The 23,535-nt window shown below is 36.5% G+C and overlaps 1 protein-coding gene across 1 annotated transcript in view; it reads left to right on the top strand.

Annotated features, from left to right (window-relative positions):
• Cps1 (carbamoyl-phosphate synthase 1) overlaps positions 1–23,535 on the top strand; it is a 115,710-nt gene that overhangs the window by 86,510 nt on the left and 5,665 nt on the right. The window contains exons 28-34 of the mRNA XM_026403348.2: positions 350–425; positions 4,964–5,041; positions 7,470–7,577; positions 9,167–9,256; positions 10,577–10,747; positions 13,177–13,251; positions 15,891–15,989. Of these exons, the coding sequence (XP_026259133.1) occupies positions 350–425; positions 4,964–5,041; positions 7,470–7,577; positions 9,167–9,256; positions 10,577–10,747; positions 13,177–13,251; positions 15,891–15,989 (697 nt within the window). The remainder of the gene's footprint in view (positions 1–349; positions 426–4,963; positions 5,042–7,469; positions 7,578–9,166; positions 9,257–10,576; positions 10,748–13,176; positions 13,252–15,890; positions 15,990–23,535) is intronic.

Below are 23,535 nucleotides of genomic sequence, written 5' to 3' on the forward strand. Positions count from 1 at the left end.
ATCATCTGACTGAAGAAACAGGATTAGTGAAATTAGGCTCTAGGCTGAATCCTTCTAAGGTTTAATAATGACCTGGAACCAGCCAAACATTAATAAGTCAGATACAGCGAACCTTGGGGAAATGCAACCTTTAGAGCCATCAGGGTTCCCTTTGGACCCATTCTCAACTCTGGTGACTTTTCACTTTTGCTTAATAATTCAATGTAGTAAAGTCTTAATTTAGACAGTCGCCTTATTTAGTCCAGACTGGAACCAGAAGATTGTCTGGAGCTGTTTTGATCAAGTCTAGCACGCCTTATTTCCAAAGTGGCAAAAAAACTTAACTGCTTTTCACTCCCTCTTTTCCCAGTGGATCTGCCATGAATGTGGTATTCTCGGAAGATGAGATGAAAAGATTCCTGGAGGAGGCCACTAGAGTCTCTCAGGTAGTGTCCAATTTCCTCCTAGTGACTTTGTCCTTTCCTTTAATGGCCATCTTATTTTGCATGCTGTTTATCTTTTCACACAATGTTGATGGGATGATTTCCCTCAAAACAGACTTAGTTTTAGAATTCAGGAATCTATAAAAGTAAGCATCCTTGCTGGATGCTGGAAAACACCCTGTTCTCATGAATTAGACCCAGATAAAGTCATTCCTGGGATTCCTAGCCTCAAGACTTACTCAACAAGCTCATCACTAACCAATAAAACGATTTCTGATTTTTCATTCTCATACCTGGGGACTTTGTCTAAGTCAACCATGCAACACTAACAGTAAGTTCCCTCACTCCCCTATTTAATTTTTTTTTTTCATTTTGGCACATTTTATTTGTGGGTTAATAAGAATGTTTATAATTTTGTTGTGATTCCACCACCTTCCTTCACTGCCCACAGTTTTTGCTTTCTCCCTTGGTGTTACCTTGGCATGATCCATTTAAGATTTACCCAGTGGGGTTATTGATCTGCAGACCTTGTACTGTGAAGGATGAAAGTAATGTTTTCCTTTTAAAAGCTTTCAAAAGCTACTCGGGGTTAAAAAAAAAAAAAAAAGAACAACTCAGAAGAGTTTCATGTTAGGCAAGTGGAATTTGGAGGGAGCTGAAAAGTGAAATCAGAGTCATTTCAAAGAGGAATAAAGGGCATGGATTGTTCCTGCACACAGGAAGCCAGATTCCTCTTCTCTGTGATAGTTGCTCCCCATGGATGTTTAGGTCATGAAGAGGGTGGGTAAGGATGAAGAATGAGAAGAGGCTAAGAGTATAAAGAAGGAGAACCATGTGGGTTTAGAATTCACATTGGTGTGAAAAATAACTGTGAAGGGAATCTCTTTAATGCCCACGTTTTGTCAATGCTGTCTGGAGTGAGACACAAACTGTTCCTTCTATGTTAATCCCTGCCAGGGGTCCTGCAGCTCTCCCCTTTTGAGAGACCAGTAACTATACCCATTTGATTTCATGTATGTGATCAGCAGGGCTCCCCTCTTTTCTGCCTGAAACATTGGATCTCATAGGACTTCTACTTATTAGATTATTTAAAAATATTTTTTCTCAGTTTTATTGTTAGAACTCACACAGAACCAAAAGTCTTATAATACAGATATCCTGATTGAAGAGTTTCTGATTCAAGTGTCCCCATCAAACCACAGCAGAATCTGAGTTCCTCAATTCAATATGTGTAGAGTAAAACCAGCCCCTATCAGTCATTATTTCTATTTATGTATTCATTTAATATATAATAGAAGCTATTTGTTGGTGCTGTTCCCATTATCAGGGGATATACTCGTTGAAAGATATGGTCTCTGCTCCCTTTGCTAGGAACATCAAAATTTCAAGTAATTATAATTAAATATGGTAATCAATGAGCATTGTAATGGATAAAATACAGGATTCAGAAGCAGAGTGTAAAAGTCTTGCTGTCCAGATCCTGGGAAAGGAATTTTAAAATTATGTTTGATTGTTGGTTAAGAGTTAATTGGGTGCAAGTTTTATATTGTACATGTGACTGGGAAGAAAGAAACAGCATGTGTAAAGATCTGAAGATGAGAAAGAGTATAGAATTTCTCAAAACTGATAAAGCATTCGTTACATGGTCAGGACGCCAAATACGTGGTGATTATATTGATTAGTCTGCTGTAGTGCAGAGAAAGTGAATTATATAGCAAAACCAAATTCATGCAAAGAGTTTAGTTGGCTGTTGCTGTAGCTCAGGGTAGACATGACAATGACTTAGCTCAGAAGAATGGCAGTAAAGGTAGAGAGAGAAATATTGAGGATGTGCATTGAAGGAAATTAGTGAGTGGATGGAGGTTGAGGGTAAATGAGGATAAAGGATGACTCCTGAATTTCTATCTTGGACAAGTGATGGACAGTAGTGTCACTTACTGAGATAGGGAACACTGGAGAAAAAAAAAGTTTTAGAGGAGGAAATCATGTATTTAATTTTTGACCTTTTGAATGTGCGCTGCCTGTGAGGAATCTAAGTGGAGATGATTTAAAAGCAGAGGGTTATATATATTTAGAATTGATGATCAAGATCACAGCTAGTGATGGAGATATGAATATAGGTTTTAAAATAAATAGCTTATCATTTCAATTGAAGCTTTGGGGATGGAAACAATTACTAAAGAAGGGACTGTAGAAACGGGAATAGCTAAGAGGAAAGCCAACATTTTAGTGGAAAATCAAGAACCCTGACAGATCCTGAGAAAGAAACATGAAAATGTAGTTTCTAGATACCAAAGGAAGAAAGTATTTTAAAAAGACCAACAATGTGCATTATTATTATTATTATTATTATTGTTATTATTATTATTATTCATACTGGACCACTGAGCCACATCCCCACTTCTATTTTGTATTTTATTTAGAGACAGGATCTCACTGAGTTGCTTAAAGCCTTGCTTTTGCTGAGGCTGGCTTTGAACTCACAGTCTTTCTGTCTCAGCCTCCCAAGCTGCTGGGATTACAGGTGTTTGCCATTGTGCCTAGCAACAATGTGTATTATTAGATTAAAATTTATTAGGAGATTTTATTTCTCAACATAGGGCTCTTTCAAAAATCTATTCAGTTGTCCAGGATGGTGGATGTCATTGCCTGCTCCCACTAATCCCTTTATCTGTGGGAGCTCTTGTCCCCTGACTGCTGTGACAGCTGACCATACTTCCCAGTTACACTCTTCACTGGAAAACTATTCTCAAGTGGGAGCCTCATCAACCAGAAGGCAAGATGCCTCACCTCATGTCCACCATCAAAACCCTAGACAATGACACACTTGGATTCGGGAGGGGATTTAACCCTGTGGTGTAATTCATGCTGCAGAGCTTCCTGTGGAGTAAGGCTGAGTCTCATGTTCACTGAGACCACAAACTTGCTAGCTTTTCCTGCTTCCCTACCTTGATTTCGAACTCCTTCAGTAAATCACTTGAACATGGATCTCCATCTCAGGCTTAGCTAGAGGATCTGACTGATGAAACAGCTGAAAAACCATCTTCCCTCTGCTTTTTCTCTCTGTGTGTCTCTTTCTCTCTCTCTTTTGGAGTTAATGTTATCGTATGGCATAGAAAATAAAAAAACAAAAAAACTCCCCATTTGTCTCAACGAAACTCAATTAGGCCCTCTATAGTAAACATCCAGGGTTTTAAAAAGAGGGAAAAAACATGGGAAAAAAAAATCTCTCTCTTTGCTAATAAACACTTGTCTGTCCAATAATCTTCAGAAAAGAAGGCAGTATTAAAATTTACCTCACTGAACAATACATTTTAAGAAGGAAGAAGCTTATTGATGGCATGAAACATTGTTTATTATGTCTTCTTCACAAAATTCATTTCTGTTTAAAGTGTTCAAGGAGACAGGATATGTTAAATTTAGTGCACACACAAGATGATGTGTTCCATGATGGTGGCCAGAAGGGATTTGTGTTCAAGAGGAAAACAAGATGTTCAGAGCAGGCTGCAGGAAAGAGCAAACATCTAAGCCAGGGCCCGAGGAGCAAGTTGGGATATGAAAAACTGAAGCTGAGGAGAAAAGGTAGAAGACACAAGAGAAAGACGGACTTGGAGACCGGTAGATTCAGAGTCTAGTAAGAACACAACATGTGGTCCAGGCTGCTGGAGAATGGGACACAGAGAGGCTGGCGCTGATTTTCTCCCATTCTGTAGGCTTTCCTCTCATGCTTGTGTTTCCTTTGCTGTGCAGAAGCTTTTTAATTTGATGCCATTTCATATATTAGTTTTTGATGTTATTTCCTGAGCTTTAGGAGTCCTACTGAGGAAGTAGGAGGCATCTAAACTTGGGAGATTATCAGGCAATATCTTCATTTAGTCTGGAAAAAGCAAATGATGGTCAACACTGTCCTGGAGGAAATGAGTGTGGGAGGAAATGAGTGGGCAATGTGAAACAGCCAGGAAAGGAAGCATGTGCCAAAATTAGTGAAGAATATGTTTGGTTTTACCTTTGGCAATGTTGAAAGCTGGATAAGGCACATCAACATCAGGCAAAGGATTTCATCTTTGGCTCAATAAAAACAAAAGTAAATGTTACTCTCCTTCTTAGTTTGTTCACAGTTCTCATGTAAGGAACTTTTAGAAAGTTGTAGTGGTTGAAAAAAATGAGGGTAGGAAGAGACAAAGAACTGGAAGCAATAGTTATATATAATTATAGATAAAGTAGAAACATTTTCATGATTCTGGTAATAGAGAAGGAAGCCACATTTTGTATCCTTCTTAGCTTCCTCTAACTGGCCTAGAAGTCAGTATTTGAGATTTTGAAACTCATGTTCAGTTTGCAGAAAGACCCTTGGTCTCATCGTAAGCAGAGAATGACCTTGTTCTTACAAAACAGACTGGCTAATGAGTTTATGTGGTGTTTGCAGCCTTATGTTTTCTGCAAGGTTTCTTCATACTTACTCAAACTACAGGATTTTACTTGACAATGATGAACATAATTTCAGCTAAGGTTCTTTTCTTCTGTGTTTTCTGTGTTGACAGGAACACCCAGTAGTGCTGACAAAATTTGTTGAGGGGGCCCGGGAAGTAGAAATGGATGCTGTTGGCAAAGACGGAAGGGTGAGTGCTGTATCCTCATCTCCCCTATCCCTTTCCTTCCCATCAATTTTTTTCTTCCTTAGCAGTCTTGAAACATTCACAGATAAGAATTCACAATTTCTACAAAACAGAGCTGACAACAGTGGAGAAGTTGCTCAGTCAAAAAAAAAAAATGAAATTCACTGACAACCAGTTGATGTGTCATGGGTATCGTATTTCCTGTTTCATACTGTTAGAATTTTTCTTTGATGATACTCAAAATTAATTATCATCCTCTTCTCATCATTCTTTTTGAATAGATTTCCTCTCTCATTTTCTTTTGTCTGCAGTTTTCCTTTTATGTCTCAATGAATATTATAAAAACATCCAATACTTTTCTTTCTGAAGTTTCTAATTGAATCCCTGGTTTTCTTTTGGTTTCCCACCCTCCTCCCTTTTTATTGAATTAATAAAGGCAAAACAAAACAGAGGAAGGTGGAAAGGATAATAGTATAAAATTACTTTATTATATCACATCTGGTATCCCTAATAGAGCAACACATGCTTCAGGGAGAAATGAAAATATGAAGGATGTTTCACTTAAGCTTGCCAGTTGTGTTAATAAGGCATTTGTGATTTATCTTGAAATATAGGAAGCTATGTTTCAGAGGTCCATGTCATCAAGGAAAAATAAAAAGCCTTCATCCTCTGATTTGCAAATATTTCAAAACACTACTGAAGATGTCAAATGTTTTGTTTCTCTCTCTCTTTTTTTTTGTCCCGATTAGAAGTTTTCTTATTTTTCTTTTTAAACATCTAATGTCTGTTTACCACAGAAGCATGGAATCTTGATTCGAAGCACTATTAGAGATAATTTATTCCAGCTTCCCTTCCCTAAGGACAGGAGATATATATTACAATGTCTTCAGAAGGCAGTCATCTGATTTTTTTTTTTAAACTCTTAGGTGATATAACACAAAAAATGCTGAAATACTACAAGAGTATATTGTGGAAGTTTATTTTTTATTTATTTATTACTGGAACTCTCTGTCATTCCTGATTTCCTCAATTTCAGAGCATAAATTTAGTCTCTTCTCTTTCAACATTTTAAATATTTGAAGGTTCAGATGTAAACAAGAGGAATATGATTGTACATCTGTGAAAGTGGAGGCTGTAAGACTGTCCTAGAGACATTTGCATTTATTCAGTTATTATGCTGGTACTGCTCTGGTGATCCGATTTGGCTCCAGGATGCTAGGATATTCAGCACCTAGCTTCTCTCAGCTGCTGACTATTGTATCTCTTGTACCCTCTGTTTTATATATACTCCAGGTTATTCACACAGTTTTTAAACTAGCATACTCAAAATGGAGCATAGAAGTTCAGGTACATTATGATTATTCCCAAGTGGGATGATTGCCTCCCATTTTCCATACAATCATGTGTATGCACGCACACGCGTGCACACACACACACACACACACACTCACACACAACATGAACTCTTCCTCTGTGTCAAGTATCAAGCCACATATTGTATATGTATTTGTTTTATCTTTAAAAATATTATGTGAGACAAAAACGATTGTTATTTCTTGTCAGAAACCAAAGCTAAGTAGATAAGGCACCTTGCCCAGGTCACAATGCTCACAAGCGACAACAGAAAGATGTAGACTCCATATCACTCTGATTTAAGTCATTTATAAATCTGATAAGCAAATCTTCCATATAATTTATGTGAGTCTTTTACAGTCACCCTATTATTCTACCTCACTTTCAGCTTCATTACTCCCCCCCCCACCCCCCCACACATATTATTAACGTCCAGGAAAGTGATTGAGGCCATGGACTTTAGAATATGACAGATAGGGTTCAAAATCCTAACTCAGTCACTTATTGCTTAGATGAACTTGGTTATTTATTCTTGCATTGCTTTCATTTCTGTATTTCTAAAAGAAAACAAGAATATTTTCCTCTTGCATTCCTTCTCTCTCAGACTTCAATTTAAATATGTCTTGATCAGATCTAAAATGCTCTCTAGTCCACCTAAGTTATGCCATTCCTCTAGCTGGATTATTCACCTCTCCTATCTTCTTTTCTTTGCTAGTTCTAAAAGAAAAAGGTATCCCCTGTGCCTTTCCAATGCCGTAGCTTCTTGTCCTGTTCTCAAAAGTCAGGATGGGTTGGTTTAGGTTTTTATTTTATGTTTATTTATATCCATGTTAATCAGTGTAAGAGGAAGGCAGCTCTCAGGCACTCTCAGCTGCCTCTGTAGGCAACTGTCACTGAGCAGGGGCCTTGGACAGTGTGTGTGCGCACCTCATTCTCCTGTTTTCATCAAAAACTTAGCAAGGGAACTGTTCAATGCTCCAGGCGAGGAGGCATCTGTTAGGATCAAAGGGGTGGGTAAGGGAGCAGCTTCCTTGGAGCAGGTGTCTGACAGCACTTTCTAAAATCTTCTTTTGGCCAGGTTATCTCCCATGCCATCTCTGAACATGTTGAAGATGCAGGTGTCCACTCGGGAGATGCAACTCTGATGCTGCCCACACAAACCATCAGCCAAGGAGCCATTGAAAAGGTCATCATTTATAAATGAAAGAGAAGGGCAATAGCAAAAGATGAAGAAAAATAAAAAAGCTCAGTTTAAAAAAAATTAGGTAGCAGACATGCTTCAGGTTGAATTTAATAATGAGGGGAACTTCCTTGTCCTTAGCTGAATACTTTAAAGATAATTTCTTTCACTGCCCATAGTGTGCATTCAGACTACCTAGGGAGCTTGATAAAATACAGATTGCTGGACTCTGCCCTGAAATTTGTAATCATGTAGTTTTGAGTGAGACCCTTAAATTGGCAATTTCACCAGATGCCCCAGTGATGCTGTTGTTGCTGGTCTGGGGACCACATTGAGAGAGTGGCTGCCGCAGGTGACTTTAGTGGTTGAGAGCCACTTACAGATTAGCAGCATATGAAGTGATGCTGATAGGAGTGGTAAAGCAGGTGTTCAGCAGTCTGACTTGGGAAACTTCTGGAACCTATGCTTTCATTTTTCACCATTACCCTCATCTCCAATCAGCAATTCCCGATATGTCTCTTTTGACCCATCTTTGAGAGCCACTTCTTTAAAGAACTTCCCAAGAAAATAAACTCTGCCTCAGCACTCAGTATGCATGGCTGGTGTTCACCTAGGGGGCCTCTCAATACATCTTCAGGTACATTCATTCAGGCTTGGCTTTTCCAACAATCCTGCCATCAAAATCCACATAGGCCTGTTGTATATTGGGCTGTAACCTGAAGGCTTTACTTTGTTCTAGAATGTGGTTGTAGCAGGAAAAGTTTTAATAGCAGCAGTATAAAAGGAAAAAAGTCCCTGAAATTCTAATATGGTTCACTGTCTCATGTCAGGATAAATGACTTAAAAAACTTAGATTTTTCCAAATCTCTCAGAGGTCGCTGTGCCACAGACTCCACTTCCTTTCATACCCAATTAAGTTGCTGACCTACTCCTGTAATGGTAATGAGCAAGGTGCTCTTGCTTCTTGAAATTAGTGCCCCCTCTTAGCATAGGGACCTTCTGGCTCTGGTTGGGTTCAGAAATTCCTATATGTGACATGCAGACATGCAGGGCCTCCCTGCAGGCAAACACCATTTCCTTCTGACCATAATATCTACCTTTATAGAGTTTAGGGCAACAGAAAAGCAACATAAAGGAAATCTCCCTGGTCTCTTTGCAGTACCATGTAATTTGAGGGCCTGCACCTCTCAGCAGGTAGGTCATTAGATTGATATAGAGTTTGGACTGCAGTTTCTGGTGCTGAAGCAAGTAGACAGAAAGGATTTCATTTAACCCTGTATGTAAGATCAGGGTATATAATTGTAGGAGATAAGGGCTTTTGACAGGCAGATAATCCTGTGATACTATTTGTCTTTTTCCACTGCTTGCCTGTTATGATTATATAGTACATATTATTTTGTTAATAGAAGCCAAATAATGTTCCCTATCATCCTCATCACCATCACTACCACTACCATCATCATCATCAATATAGATATAAATCTCCATAATGAGAAATTTAAGCAATATAAATTTAAGGTATTACACATTTTTGTTTGTTGGTTTTTAATCTAAGCTATGCTCTTCATCACCATGTCATTGGTCTTTTGTTTTAGGTGAAGGATGCTACCCGAAAGATTGCAAAGGCTTTTGCCATCTCTGGCCCATTCAATGTCCAGTTTCTTGTCAAAGGAAATGATGTTTTGGTAAGAAATACCAACGTCCATGAGAGGGTACTTCCATAGAGCCTGATCAGTTTGGTTTGTGTCCCTCTGGTAGACTCTGAGCACCAGCCAGAGAGCCACCAAGACCCCTGCAGCTACTTGTGTCTGAGAGTGACATTGCACAGCTTACAATGCTGATTTTGTTTGAAGCCACAGGCTCTTGGTGACATTGATATGTCAGTCACAGCTTTGTGAAGCACTCTGATCCATTGGAAAGAAGATCACTGTATAATCTACCATCTACAGTAATACACAGTGCTATCTTAAAGTAATACATTTATTAATTCATAAATGTATTCATTAAAGTTCTGCTTTCTCCTTAATCAGAGAAGAAAGCTATTTTGGAATCCATTTATAAAAAGTAAACATGTAAGACAAAATTTAAATTAACCAGGTTATTCCTAAGTAACTTATTTATTTAACCAATTAAACAAGTTATGCCATTACATAATGGCTACAAAAAGTGTTTAAGGTATAATCTTTGTTCTCCAAAACTTTGTAACTTAGGACTGTGAAAAAAAGAAATTTGTAAATAAATATAAGAGTATAGTAGCTGCTTGTTGTTGTGGTGGGGGGCTTATACAAATAAAAATAGTTTTGGGGTTAAAGAACAGAGAGATTATAATTGATAGTGTATTTACACACATGTGCGTGAGCCTGAATATCATTTGCCTGGTTTGGCATAGATCATAAAAGTCTTCCAGGAAGGTTTTGTCTTATGAGCTGGACCTTACAGAATAGTTGGGATTCTGACAATTAAAGAAGTTAGAGAGGATATTATACATAGATCATCTACAAAGGTGAGAAGATAGTATATTTTATGAGATAGTAAGTAGTTCAGCTTAGTGGGGTATTTTTCTAGGTAAAAAATGGGAAGTAAACTTTGAAGTGGGTTTGGGGCCAGGAAGGTGGCATAAGATAAAACAGAGAGGTGTATTGAGGCAAGAGGATAGAAGGTCCTCATGGATTAGTCTTTGATGCCAGCAAATTTTTACAAAGGCCTTTCAGTAGAGGCTTGGCATTATCTGAGCTCTGCATTAAAATGAATTTACCAGCAGTGTGTGGGATTCAATTGGGGAAATGGGATGAAAAGTCAGAGTCCAAAGGAAAAATCCAAAGATGTCAACAAAGAGGAAACCAGTTAGAAAAAATCCAAGCAATGGGGAGAAAAGGGACAGGATCAGCTAAACAAGTGTTGGGCTCTAGTTAATAACAGTTGGAAATCAAGTGGCAAGGAAAATATTAATACTCTATTTTTGGCTCTCATCATCTCTTTCCTGTTGAATTTTCCTTTCTCTTCAGGTGATTGAGTGCAACCTGAGAGCTTCTCGATCTTTCCCCTTTGTTTCCAAGACCCTTGGGGTGGACTTCATTGATGTGGCCACAAAGGTAATGATTGGAGAGAACATTGATGAGCAGCATCTTCCAACGCTGGAGCATCCCATAATTCCTGCTGACTATGTTGCAATCAAGGTAACGTTTTTAAAAATCCAGTAGTCATTTTATGAGTTCCAGTGAAGTAAAAGGAAGTTTGACATAAAAAGTCTAGTGACTTTATGAACCTTCTAACTAAAGTGACGGACTGGGGATTTATACTTCCTTTCAATAATGAGATGCAATTGTACTGTAGAAAATTCCATGTAACTATTGTACCTTTACAGAATTCCCCCAACATCTAGAATTCCTAAAGTCAAAATTAACTAGCAAGTAAATTGTAAACTATGTTTATGCAGCTGACACATGATGGTACCAGTTTAGCTGATAAGTAGAAATCCTAGACATAATTTGTTGGGATAAAGGTAGAATTGTGCCACTTTTAAATTGTGTCAAATCTTGATGCAAGCATGACTTCTATAAAAGTGGTTACCCTGAGGAGATGGTTAAATGCTTACCAACTTGGTCACCTTTCTTAGTTTTTATTTTCTTCAGTGGCATAAATTTTCCTTTTGAAAGACTGAGATAGAATTTGCTGTTTATAGAGATGCTATGAGACTAATGGATTAAAATTATATTTTAATAGTACCTTAATAATAAAGTCATGGTACTTCTCTAACTGACTCAGTATGTTCATGCATGGAATATTTATAACTGTGGTCTTGAACTTCTTTGAAGGACAGGCATGAGGACTAGTGTGATACATAAACATTTATAAATATTATATAAATATATAAGTATATTTTAATTTCTTATTAAAATTTTTAAATTTGTTTTAATTAATTACACAACACTAGAATGCATTTATTCACTTTGATATATCATACATAAATGGAATAAATGGAATAATTTCTCATTTTTCTGAGTGTACATGTTGCAGAATCATTGGTCATGTAGTTATATATATACATACAGTAATAATGTCTGTTTCATTCTGCTATCTTTCCTATCCCCACATCCCCTCCCTTTCCCTCCCATAACTTCCTTCTACCTAATCAAAGGTAACATTCTTCCCTAGTGCTCCCCCCACCTTATTATGAATTAGCACCCACATCATTTCTTAAGTGAAGCATACAATAAAATTAATTTATACTCCTTTATTTAGGTGCTCTTGACGTATTTTGGATGTCTTCAAAAAGTTTCTCTTTCTAAGAAACTGACCTCTGATTTTTATAGTGGGAACTTCAAGTTGAAGCTATGAATCAGAGTATTTATTAAACTTGCTTAAGTTGACAACTTAGGATACTTTGGATTTTATAGTGCATTAAGATGGAATGTTACTTCATGTGGGGAGAAAGGTGGCATTTTGTTCCTAGAGACTATGACACAAACATTAATTGGTAAAGCTTTTATTTGTATGTGTGTGTGTGTGTGTGTGTGTGTGTGTAAGATGTGGTTTTGTTTGAGACAAACAGGTAGTAGGCACTCTAAAATATATTTCAGTGTATATAAATTTTAAAATTTATGTTTACTTATAGATATAGAAATATATCACTTATTTTTCTTATAAATATCATGTGTATATATGAATATGCATGCATAATTTCCAGCTAAAAATAATTTTTATGGGTAAACATTTTTCAATATGCACCATATTTTCCAGCTTGCTTTTTTCCTAGTTGTCATTGTATATGAATTTTGAATTTTTTTTACATAGTCAATAGCCCTAGTGGGTTGATGGACATCAACAGAAGGAAGAATAGGAAAGCTGGAGTGCAGGAATATATACTAATTTGATTTAGATGACCCATTGAAATGAGCCCAAGGTAGAATTCCCATGATAACTTAGAAGGGTAACAGAATAAGTGACGAAATAGTCTAGATCAGATAATTGGACATATATGCAAGATACAAAAACTTGGTTCTTAGTGAATTTCACTGGTAAAATAAAAGAAAAGGAACCACTCCTATGTTCCAGTTCATATGAAAGTTCTGGGAAAAAGTGTTCCCAAGTAGAATGTTTTCAAAGCTTTTAAGAGGTGTCAACAACAGTTTAATGTCTCAGAAGTCAGCTTACAGACAGCCAATGCTGGCAAGGTGGCTTGTTACAAGTTCAAATAATCAGAAAAAGAAGAAGAATGTTCCAAAAGCCTATCAAGGAAAAGAAAATGTGTTTGAACTCTGTGTTTGGGGAAACCAATGCCCAGTAGACGTTGTTTGAAATCACTCCAATAAGAATATGTGTAGTCCAGATTAGAAGCACTGGTCTGGACTGGTCACAGGGGACCTATTTACAGAAATAATTTGTGATTATTTAACCCTAGTTTTTGGCCAAGAGCTCAGCAAATTCTTGGAACAGAATTTTAAAGCTATTTTTCAAGTCAGATTCTTGGACCAAAGATATTTCTTTTTATGTCTTCCATAGCCTAAATGAATTCTATGAGAGATGATCCACTAAATGTATTTAGCCTCTCTTATCTTTTTGTAACTTTCCCTCACATATTTTTCCTCCTTGTTTTGTCTGACAGGCGCCAATGTTTTCCTGGCCCCGGTTGAGGGATGCTGACCCCATTCTGAGATGTGAGATGGCTTCCACTGGAGAGGTAACTAGTTAATGATCCATGAGTACTTTCATCAAATCTACTTTGAAATCTATGGTTTTATGATGTGGATATAGTAAAGAAGATACTGAGTAGTGAGAGAAACACAAACTTCTACTTTCAGAGTCTCAAAGTACTGAAGAATTTTGCATTAAAGAGAAATCACTTCTTTTGTAACAGTCAAAATTCTCAGTTGTATTTCAACGTGGGAAAATAATATATGTAGTCTTGATTCATTTCCACATTGCACATTTATTTCCACATTACAAAAATTTCAAATATTTCTCTAGATGTTTACTGCATTCTCAGTAAACGCACCCTGTGTGTTTCCTTTTATTTTAAGGTTCTCAGTTTTCTCTGTAACAGCACTTCATCCCCTGCTTTATTATCATGAAATCAGATCATAGTATTTTTACAGACAGCATGTAGAATGACAGCATTAAAGAGATCATAGACCTACATAGTGTGAAAATCTGCAAATACATGCAAAATCTATGGACCACTTTTAAAGCAACTTGAACCACTTGGGGATTTTCTATAAACTATAATGGGACTGGCCACTGGATGTCCCTCTTCACTTGTGTTGGGACTGTGTCAATAGAAGGTTTCTTTGAGAATGTGAGATGTGTTTTCTCATAGCGAGCTGTCAGATTCTGGAAAGTTCTCTACATGTCAGTGTCAGGACATTTTATGAGTCACCTAGCCCTTGACAGACATACTAGATACAACCTTCAGATCCTCATCAGTGCACATCGGAGTGGCAACATCAGACTGTGAGGCGTCATTGTTTCTCTTGGTATTAAGGAAAGCCTGAAAGAGGAGAATATTTAATTACAACAAATACGTGATATTTTATATGGTTGCCTGGTTACAAGCAAGATCTGTGAGAAGAAGCCAAGTGAGACAAGAAGGCAGGCAATGAGGAATAAATGACTATCCTGTTTTTACATGGATTCTTAGAAGAGGGGACTTTTGGCTCCTTTGCTACCTCTTTTAATTTAATAGGGGAGAAAATCTAACTTTAGACAAGGTACTACATTCTATTTTTGGTCAGGTAAAGGAGACTTCAGGTTCATCTCGATCCCATGGTCAGTAGTAATGGGGCTGTTTTCAGCTGGTCCAGGGTCAGCCTGGGAGAGGTCTATATTCCTTCATGCATTTTCTCCAGTGTGACAAATTTGGTTTCAGTGCTAATGTCCTTGCCGCTTCCCTACATACATTTTTGGAATTGTTGAAATATTGAACAAGAAATTGAGCTCTGCTCTTGGTTGTACTTTAAAAAAAAAATTTAAGTATAAAAAGGAGAAAATTCCTCTGTTATTAGAAATAAGTCATATTTCCAAGTGCCATCAAGTGTCATGTTTCAAGGTCTGTTTTATAATTGAAATCAGAATAATAATTTTAGCTTTGAAATCTCGATTATGCTTCAGAGAGATTTTTTCGGTGTTTAAATGGCTTGTTCCAGGTTCATGTAAGACTCCAGCTCCTGGATGAATGAAAGGACATTTTATTTTCTTGGTGGTAAACTGAGGATGCAAGTCTCAATCTTTACTGGAATATTCACTACTTTGTATGGTTTCACAGAAAATTGCTGAAACCACTTCTGTGTCATTTTACCTGTACTTTATGACTGATTCCACAATTCATTACAGTAAAATTTCTGATCTGTTAACTTAGGGTGATATTATTTAAGATAATTGGTCAGTACAGGACTGATTAAAATAGTCACTGTGGAGTGAAAAGCAGCATGCACTTGTGGTCAGTGAAGGTTATAGTTATGAGCACTATCCTTGCCCAGTAAGGGAGTCATTTGCTTAAAGAATGAATTCAGACATTGGTGTTATTTACTATAATGGTGGTTCTGTACCTGTGCCAAATGATGATGTGCATGGCAGAAATGACTCCCATCATGTTGAAATATACCGCTTGTCCTCTAGTTATGGTGGCTATTTGACTTGTAGCTAGATTGTAGCACAGTTACCCTCCATGAAACCTCTGTATGTCCTAATACATGTTAGTTTGGAATCCTTTTTTAAACCTATGGCTGTGGCATTCAGGACTAGTTGCAGGATATTTTGTTTCATTCTATGAAAATGATAAAAAAAAACGAACAAGCTCCTCTGAGATTTTCATGCTGCTATTGAATTTCCCAGGAGGTTTTTCTATAAGCTGTATGAAATGACTCCTAACCAATTGATCAGCAGTTAGTCATTTCTACTACTGACCTGTGAATTCATGTGCTGCTGGGTAGTATATATGACATATACTGTTATTTAAACATTAAGTCATATTAACATTTGGTAACTCACCACATTATGGACCAGAAGCTATGATTTGTATCCAAATAACTCACAGTAGAATCCAGTATGTTGTTCCACTGAGTGTTGTTGAATACAGAAAGAATTGCTTATTCATTCATTATGCTTAATTAAAAACATAAGATACATCTGCCTTGGCCAGCCTTTTAATCCCTGGATTCAGATTGCCTGGTCTTTGGGCAACATTGATAAAATCTAAGAAAGAAGTCTATGAGTAAATTGCTTTCCATTTGTATTTTATTTTGTTTTGTTTTGCTTTGTTTTGGTAAGTGCAGTTGACCTTTATTTTCTCTCTGTTTTATTTTTTCCTTTGTTCCTAAACAGGTGGCTTGCTTTGGTGAAGGTATTCATACAGCCTTCCTGAAGGCAATGCTTTCCACAGGGTTTAAGATACCTCAGAAAGGCATCCTGATTGGAATCCAGGTAAGGGTGTGCACATTCCCGGGGTAGCACAGAGTGCCTGGGACATTAATTGTGGCACAGAAGAGAGGAGACTTGTTTCACATTCCACTAAAGAAAATACCAACTTATAGAAAAAATGGACATTTGTTATTCTATTTGTTCTCTGATTTTTGTCTTTTCCTGTTACAGTAGCCAATTCAAAAATAAAATAATAAGATAAAAAGAAAGGAAATGTCTGTAGTGAAGGAGGATTTGTTCTAAAAGGCACTCAGGTACCTTAAAACAACAGCAATCTCTCTTACTCCTTGGTATGGCCTTTTTTGTATATCTTGCTCATGGCTCCTCCTTCTTAGCCCTTCAACATAGGCTTTCAATAGAGTGCACTCCATTCTCTCCTCTTTTGACCATCTCCCTTGCCATCTCCTCTGTGTCTATAGTATCTATTCTCTAGCTGTAAGTAACACCTTTAAATCTTTCTCTTCCATCATCTCATGTTTCCAACAATCTGTCTACCTCTTTGGATGTTTCAAACCCAACATTTCTCAAATTGAAGTCATGTTTGTTCTTTCTTGAATATTCTTCCTTTCTCCTTCCATTTCCTTCCTCTCCTCCCTCCTTCTTTCCTTTCTCATTCAGTCCTGCATATGCCCAGTCCTTCATATTTCAATGTCTGCTAAATGACAAAGATTCAAGTTTGAAGAAAGGAAAAATATTTGAGAAATGTTCTCAGTCTAACTTCCCAGATTGAACATTCTTGCAGGGCAGTAATTTAAGAAATACTCCATAGTATATTGTGGAAGTTCTTAAAATATTAGTATTTGATAAGTTTTCAAGGTCAAATCAGGGAGAAATTATTATAAATATCATGTACAATGAAAAGGGCGTTATCAGTTTATTTTTTCAAGTCAAATGTAAATCTTAGGATAAAATAGCACACAGAAAACATCTATTATCCCTTGGAATGTTTATTGGAAAAGTGCACAAATCATTATGTTTACAAATTTCCTGGAAAAAAAAAACTATATGCTTCTCAATGGTCATTTTTTTTTGAGATTAGTAATTCTTAGGTCCTATAAAAATGATGGATGGCCTTATATAACATCCCCACTATGCTTTTAATAAGTACAAACCCTGTGTGGTTACATTAAAAAATCAATAAAAATATAATTAGAACAGTAACAGGTATTCTTAAGTCAGTAGGTGATTATTATAAATGCCGTCTCATTAGGGTTTCTTAATATTAGTAAATGAGACTCTGGAGACTGGACAAGTAGTGGTTTTGGAGAAGTTTCTGCAAAGAGTAACTTGAGATTTTGCTTCATAAAGGTGCCAGAAGGAACTAAATAAAATAAAATAAAATAAAGGTGCCAGAAGGATGATGGTGAATAGTTAGAGCAGAGGCTAACAAGATGACTTGCAATTGTGAAGCTTAATGGCAGTTTAGAGACAAATCACATCATCTGAGCGACTCATCACGTTATAAACGCATATTAAGTATTATTAAGTCTCAAGTATGAGAATATTTGCCCAACTTCCAGTGATGGCTTAAAGTTTAATGTGAGACCTGGGGGCATTCAAAGGAGACCATGCCCTTAGCCCTGATCTTCAGACTAATCATAATAGTGCTAACATTTTAAAATACCACTTTAAGAAGGCAGTGATGTATAAAATTGTGCCTTGTTTGGTTCCAGCGCTGCAGGGAAATGTGAAGCCAAAATTAATTTGATCCCTATGAAGTATTTGTGTGATTTTGGCATCAGTGAACAAAATTTTGCTTTGTAGGAAAAAAGGGAGTTTTTTATTTTAAGGGGAAAAATTGTTTTCTTAAAGCAGTACGATTCTGTCCATTGGAATTCTACCTTTGAAAGCATTCTTTTTAAAGGATATCAGTTTTAAAGAATATCAGTATTCTAGCATGTACATGAATTGTGGTAAAGGACCTTCTCTCTGTGTATAAATACAAAATGTTAGGAATTTAAAAATATGTTCTTAAGTATAAAGTCAAAAACAAAGTTTTAAGAAAATATTTCTTAAAATTATATTTAATGAAATATTTACAACTGTGGAAAAATTTGACAGGACTGGACTGTAAATCTCGAGAGGTAGACAAGAATCATTTTTTAACTTATTTTATATGATAGGCAAGGAAAACTTTCCATTCCAACAGTTAATGTGTAGTCTCTTTATTGCTAAATCGGGGGTTTTCATTCATAGTGATTTTAAAAAGTGCTTAATCAGACAATTTAAACTGAAAAACATGACAGAATATTCTAACCAGAGAGTTAATAGCCATAAAACCCATCAGAAATCTTCTTAGCTAGAAAGGAATCAAATCTTTTCTTTTTATCCAATTTTCATAGCAGATACAGATAAAGTTATCCAAGTTTCATATTTCAGGATACACTGTTCTTTTTAGAAAACACTTTACTGACCATGATCTTACTTGGTTAGAGAATATATATAAACTTTTTTCAAACATATAAAGTCAAAACTGAAAAGATCATAAAATACTACTGCTAAAATGTAAATGGAGCTTGGGCCTAGTAAATATATTGGAAAGTATATGGTTGAAGATGAGTTAGGTAATAAAGTTCTGAGAGAACAAGTTCATGATTACATTTTGATTTCTTAAGGGGATCATTCATTTAATATGAAGCTCTGTGAACTTCACTTACAGAAGAACATTGGTACCCAACTTTGCTGCAGTTAATTTGATAATTTATTTCTTCATTATTAATGGGGAAGATGATCAATATCCCATTTGATGTAAAGGGCTTCCTTTGTCTTCCTCTCCCCTACCCCCGACAAATTCCTGGTATGGGTAGAAGGATTTAGTGAAGGTACCTTGACCTATTAATTTTACTGCAGGTTTCAAGAGATAGTTGTAGGAACAGATAAACATGAAGCAGAGGAAAAAGTATCTCTGAGCCAGGAAACATTTTTTCTTAGTGTTTAAACTTGTTACATGTTTTAAATAGGCATTTATTACTAGCAGGTTTCAAAAACCGCTTCTCAATATTTAATAAGTAGATTGGGTGTGCTTGTGTGTGAGTGTGTGTGTGCGCGTACGTGTGCGCATGTGTGTGCACACACACATTATCTGAGGCAGTCCTAAATATTAAATTCTCACCTCTTTTCTACCCTACTCCTTTACAAACTCTTTGTTTCTTTCTGCCCTTCCAAAGTTAAATCCCATGGGCCAAATTGCCTGGGAAGTATGAAATATTCGTAGTATCATCATATCAATCTTGCCTAAGGAGGATTTAGAGAAAAAGTCAGGATTCACATATTGACAAGGGATCCTGGCCAACTTAACTGTTTCAAGTCTCTACCAAGACTTGCCATATTCCAAGGCATTTCAAAAGTAAGAAAGGCTTAATATAGGTTTATGTGGCAACAAAATCATGCTTGATTTTCCTGCAGTAGTTCCAGCCACTGTTCATCTCATCAGAACTTATTTTTAGTTTCTATGAGTAGGCAATCTGCCTTGTTTTGAGGTTTTCTGGAACACCCTTTAACAATAAATGATTCACTCTGGAGTAGATCAAGAGCACTCGCTTTTCCCCCCTCTGATTGGGCTATTCACTGATGCTTGTGAAATGGCAAGCACAACCTGACATCTGCGCTTCAGCATTGCTCAGAAACACAAAGCAAGCATTTTATTTGAAAGGACAACTCCAAGTGACATGAATAACCTTTTATCTTCAATACAGCATCATTAGGAACAACCATAGAGTTGTCAGTCCTGATGTCCCTGGAGAATCTGTAGGCATTACTTAGTATTAACTTGGCTTTCTTTTCTTCAGCTAGCAGTTGGGTTAATGGAAAAAATGATCATTGGAGGAAATATATATATGTGTTTCACTTTTAAAGGGATTCCTCCTTATAAACATTTCCAAGAAAATAAATCAGCTTGTACTTTTCACCTTTAGTAACAAATGGTTTCTTACACAGGTATTTTCAATCAGCTTTTAAATCTGAGGCTACTCAGATGCAAGCTGACAGCTGTAATTTCTTTTTGTAGAGAGGCTGTTTTATGTGTCACAAGTGTTCAATACATGTTTGATAGAAGTTTATAATGTGTCTATGGAAGCCAACACCCCAGACCAGAAGGCAGAGTGGTTCCCTGGCTGGGAACTGCCAATACTGTCATGTTGGATATTTATCTTTTCCACTTGGGGGACAGCACTGAAACAGCTCCATAATGAGGTTCTGCCTGGTGTCTGCAGATCTTAGAGGCCTTGCTGACTTATTTTACTTTAAAATGACAAAGAAAAAAATTGCATTCTAGTACTCCTCCCTCAACATTTTTCATTGTGACTTTGGCTGAGGTTAATGCATCTTGACCTTAAATTGCAAAATGAGTGAAGGATTGTCCACTCAGCCTCCCTTCTTTTCCACTTCTAAACGTTAATGTGCACCAGACTTGCCTGGAAGGTTTGTGAAACTACAGATTGTTGGGATATACTCCTTGAGTTCCTGGTTCAATAAATCTGGGTGGAGCCTAAATTTTCATATTTTTAATAAGTTCCCAGGTAATGCTTGCTGCTGTTCTCAAAGTCTGCTTTGAGAACCACTTTACTGGTGAAATAGCCTTCTAGAAACAGTTAAAAGTTATTTTCTGCCCATAGTGGCACACACCTAGAATGTGAGTAACTATAAAGGCTGAGGTAGAAGAATAGAAAATTTAAGGCTGGCCTTAGCAATTTAGTGAGACTCTGTCTTAAGATGGACTCAGTCTTTATTTTTTCAATTTTAAATTTATTTATTCTAATTTGTTATACATGATAGTAGAATGCATTTCAATTCATGCTACACATACAGAGCACAATTTTTCATGTCTCTGATTGTACACAAATTAGAGTCACACCATTAGTGTCTTCATACGTGTACTTAGGGTAATGATGTCCATCTCATTCCACAATCTTTCCCACCCTTCCCCTCCCTCTCCTTTGCCCTATCTAAAGTTCCTCCATTCCTCCCATGTTCCACCCCCACCCCCATTATGGATCAGCATTCACATATCAGTGAAAAGTTCAGCCTTTGGTTTTGGGGGATTGGTTTATGTCACTTAGCATCATATTCTCCAACTCCATCCATTTACCTGCAAATGCCATGATTTTATTCACTTTTAATGCTAAGTAATATTCCATTGTGTATATATACCACAGTTTCTTTACTTCATCTACTGAAGGGCATCTAGGTTGGTTTCACATTTAGCTATTGTGATTGTGCTGCTATAAACATTGATGTGGCTATGTCCCTGTAGTATGCTGTTTATAAGTCCTTTGGGTATAAACCAAGGAGTGGGATATCTGGGTTAAATGGTGGTTCCATTCCAGTTTTCCAGGGAATCTCCATACTGCTTTCTATATTGACTGTACCAATTTGCAGTCCCACCAGCAATGTATGATTGTGCCCTTTTCCCCACATCCTCACCAACATTTATTATTTGTATTCTTTTTAAAAATATTTTTTAGTTTTTATAGTTGGACACAATTCCTTTATTTTATTTATTTATTTTTACGTGGTGCCTAGGATTGAACCCAGTGCCTCACACGTGCTTGGCTAGTACTCCACCGCTGAGCCATAACCCTAACTCCTTGTTGTTTGCATTCTTGAGCTGCCATTGATTGGGTTATTTGGTTTGTTGGTATTAAGTTTTTTGAGTTCTTTATATATCCTAGAGATTATTGATCTATCTAATGTGTGTGATATTCTGTAGGCTCTCTCTTCACCTCACTGATTGTTTCTTTTGCTGAGAAGGAGATTTTTAGTCTGAATGCATCCCATTTATTGATTCTTGATTATATTTCTTGCCCTATATGAGTCTTGTTAAAGAAGTCTTATAGACCAATGGTATAGAATAGAGGATACAGAGAGAAACCCACATATATACAGTTATCTCATCCTAGACAAAGTTGCCAAAAACATATATTGGAGAAAAGATAGTCTCTTCAACAAATGGTGCTGGGAAAACTGAAAATCCCTATGCAACAAAATGAAATTAAGCCCCTATCTCTCATCATGCACAAAACTCAAATTGGATCAAGGACATATGAATTAGACCAGAGACCCTGCACCTAATCGAAGAAAAAGATGGACCCTGTCTTAAAAAAAAAGATTGGAAATGTAGTTTAATTGTAGAGTATCCCTGAGTTAATTCCTAGTATTTCAAATAAATAAATAAAGTCATTATTTACTATTATTATCACTATATTTTCAGTGCCTTTTTGTTAAGAAAGTCTAAGAGATTAATAGTTAAGTTCATTATTAATGTATCATTTATTCAATAAGTTTGCTGAACACTTTTATGTTTTATCTCCTAATCTGATTTTGGGCAAAGTTCCATCTGTTCTGTGTTTAGCCAGAGGTCACAATATAAGTTTTCATATTAGGAGTTTAACAAAACTCAGAGGTTCATTTTGAATATTTAATGTATATTTCCTGTAAATCAAGAGACATTAGACCATGAACAAAACTAAATATGTCATCTAGTTCAGTTCCTTCCTTTACCAGAAGGATCATACTTTAGCATATGATTGTTCTGTTCTTCTGCCTGACTTTTTTTTATGAGTCTGCCATATAACTCATTAAACAGTCCTAATGTCACTAAGAGTTATTCTCTAATTTTACTTGTCTAATTTTATTCTACTCTTTTAAATGTTTAGCCATGAGATTCTGTATCCAAGCTCATTTATTCCTGCTTGGTCCCAACTGTATATGGAAAATGATTGTCCTGGGCATAGTTTCAATTCATATTCTAGAAGACTGTCATAAATAACCCCTTAGCCTACCTTAGCTGAGATCCGTCCTGTTGCATTTATCTTTTCTATTTGCCAATAGTTTCCTTTCATAAAACTTCAGTTCTGGGATTGAGAGCATCAGAATCTGAAAAAAATTTGTATTTGAATATAATCTTTGGAGTCTTTCCCTAGGATTTAAATCTACTCTCAGAGAACCTCTGCATATAAATACAAGAAGGTTTTATCCACTGAACATTATCAATATTGTATAAGAATCTTGATAGGTTTTATTGCAATTCCTAGTTTCTCTGAAATAAGATTATGTTCATGATTTTCAACCATTTATAGTATGATTTCTAAATAGGTTTAAGACATTTACTGAGGTAACCAAGTTACATCATCTGTTTAAAACCTTTTTCAAGGGAAACCAGCAAAATGGTCCCATTTAAAGAATGGATATTTGGGCTGGGATTGTGGCTCAGCGGTAGAACGCTGGCCTAGTGCATGGGACCGGGGTTCAATTCTCAGCACCACATAAAAATAAAGGCATTGTGTTGTGTCCATCTACAAAAAAAAAAAAAAAAAAAAAATCTCTCCTCTCTCTCTCTCTCTTAAAAAATAAAATAAAAAATAAAGATAAGTTTTTAAATATGACTTTCAATAATATAGGACAGGTGCTCAGACATCCATGTTAATGAAGCCAAGATCAAGGACTGGTCTTTAGATATGTCACTTAGCTTTGTTTCCTTTCATCCTGACTACTATCTTGAAAAGATTAGCTCTTAAACACGGGTGGTATATTTAGAAGTGGGAATGTCCTG

The sequence above is a fragment of the Urocitellus parryii genome, chromosome 1 (assembly GCF_045843805.1).
Source record: "Urocitellus parryii isolate mUroPar1 chromosome 1, mUroPar1.hap1, whole genome shotgun sequence".
NCBI classification, from domain to species: domain Eukaryota; kingdom Metazoa; phylum Chordata; class Mammalia; order Rodentia; family Sciuridae; genus Urocitellus; species Urocitellus parryii.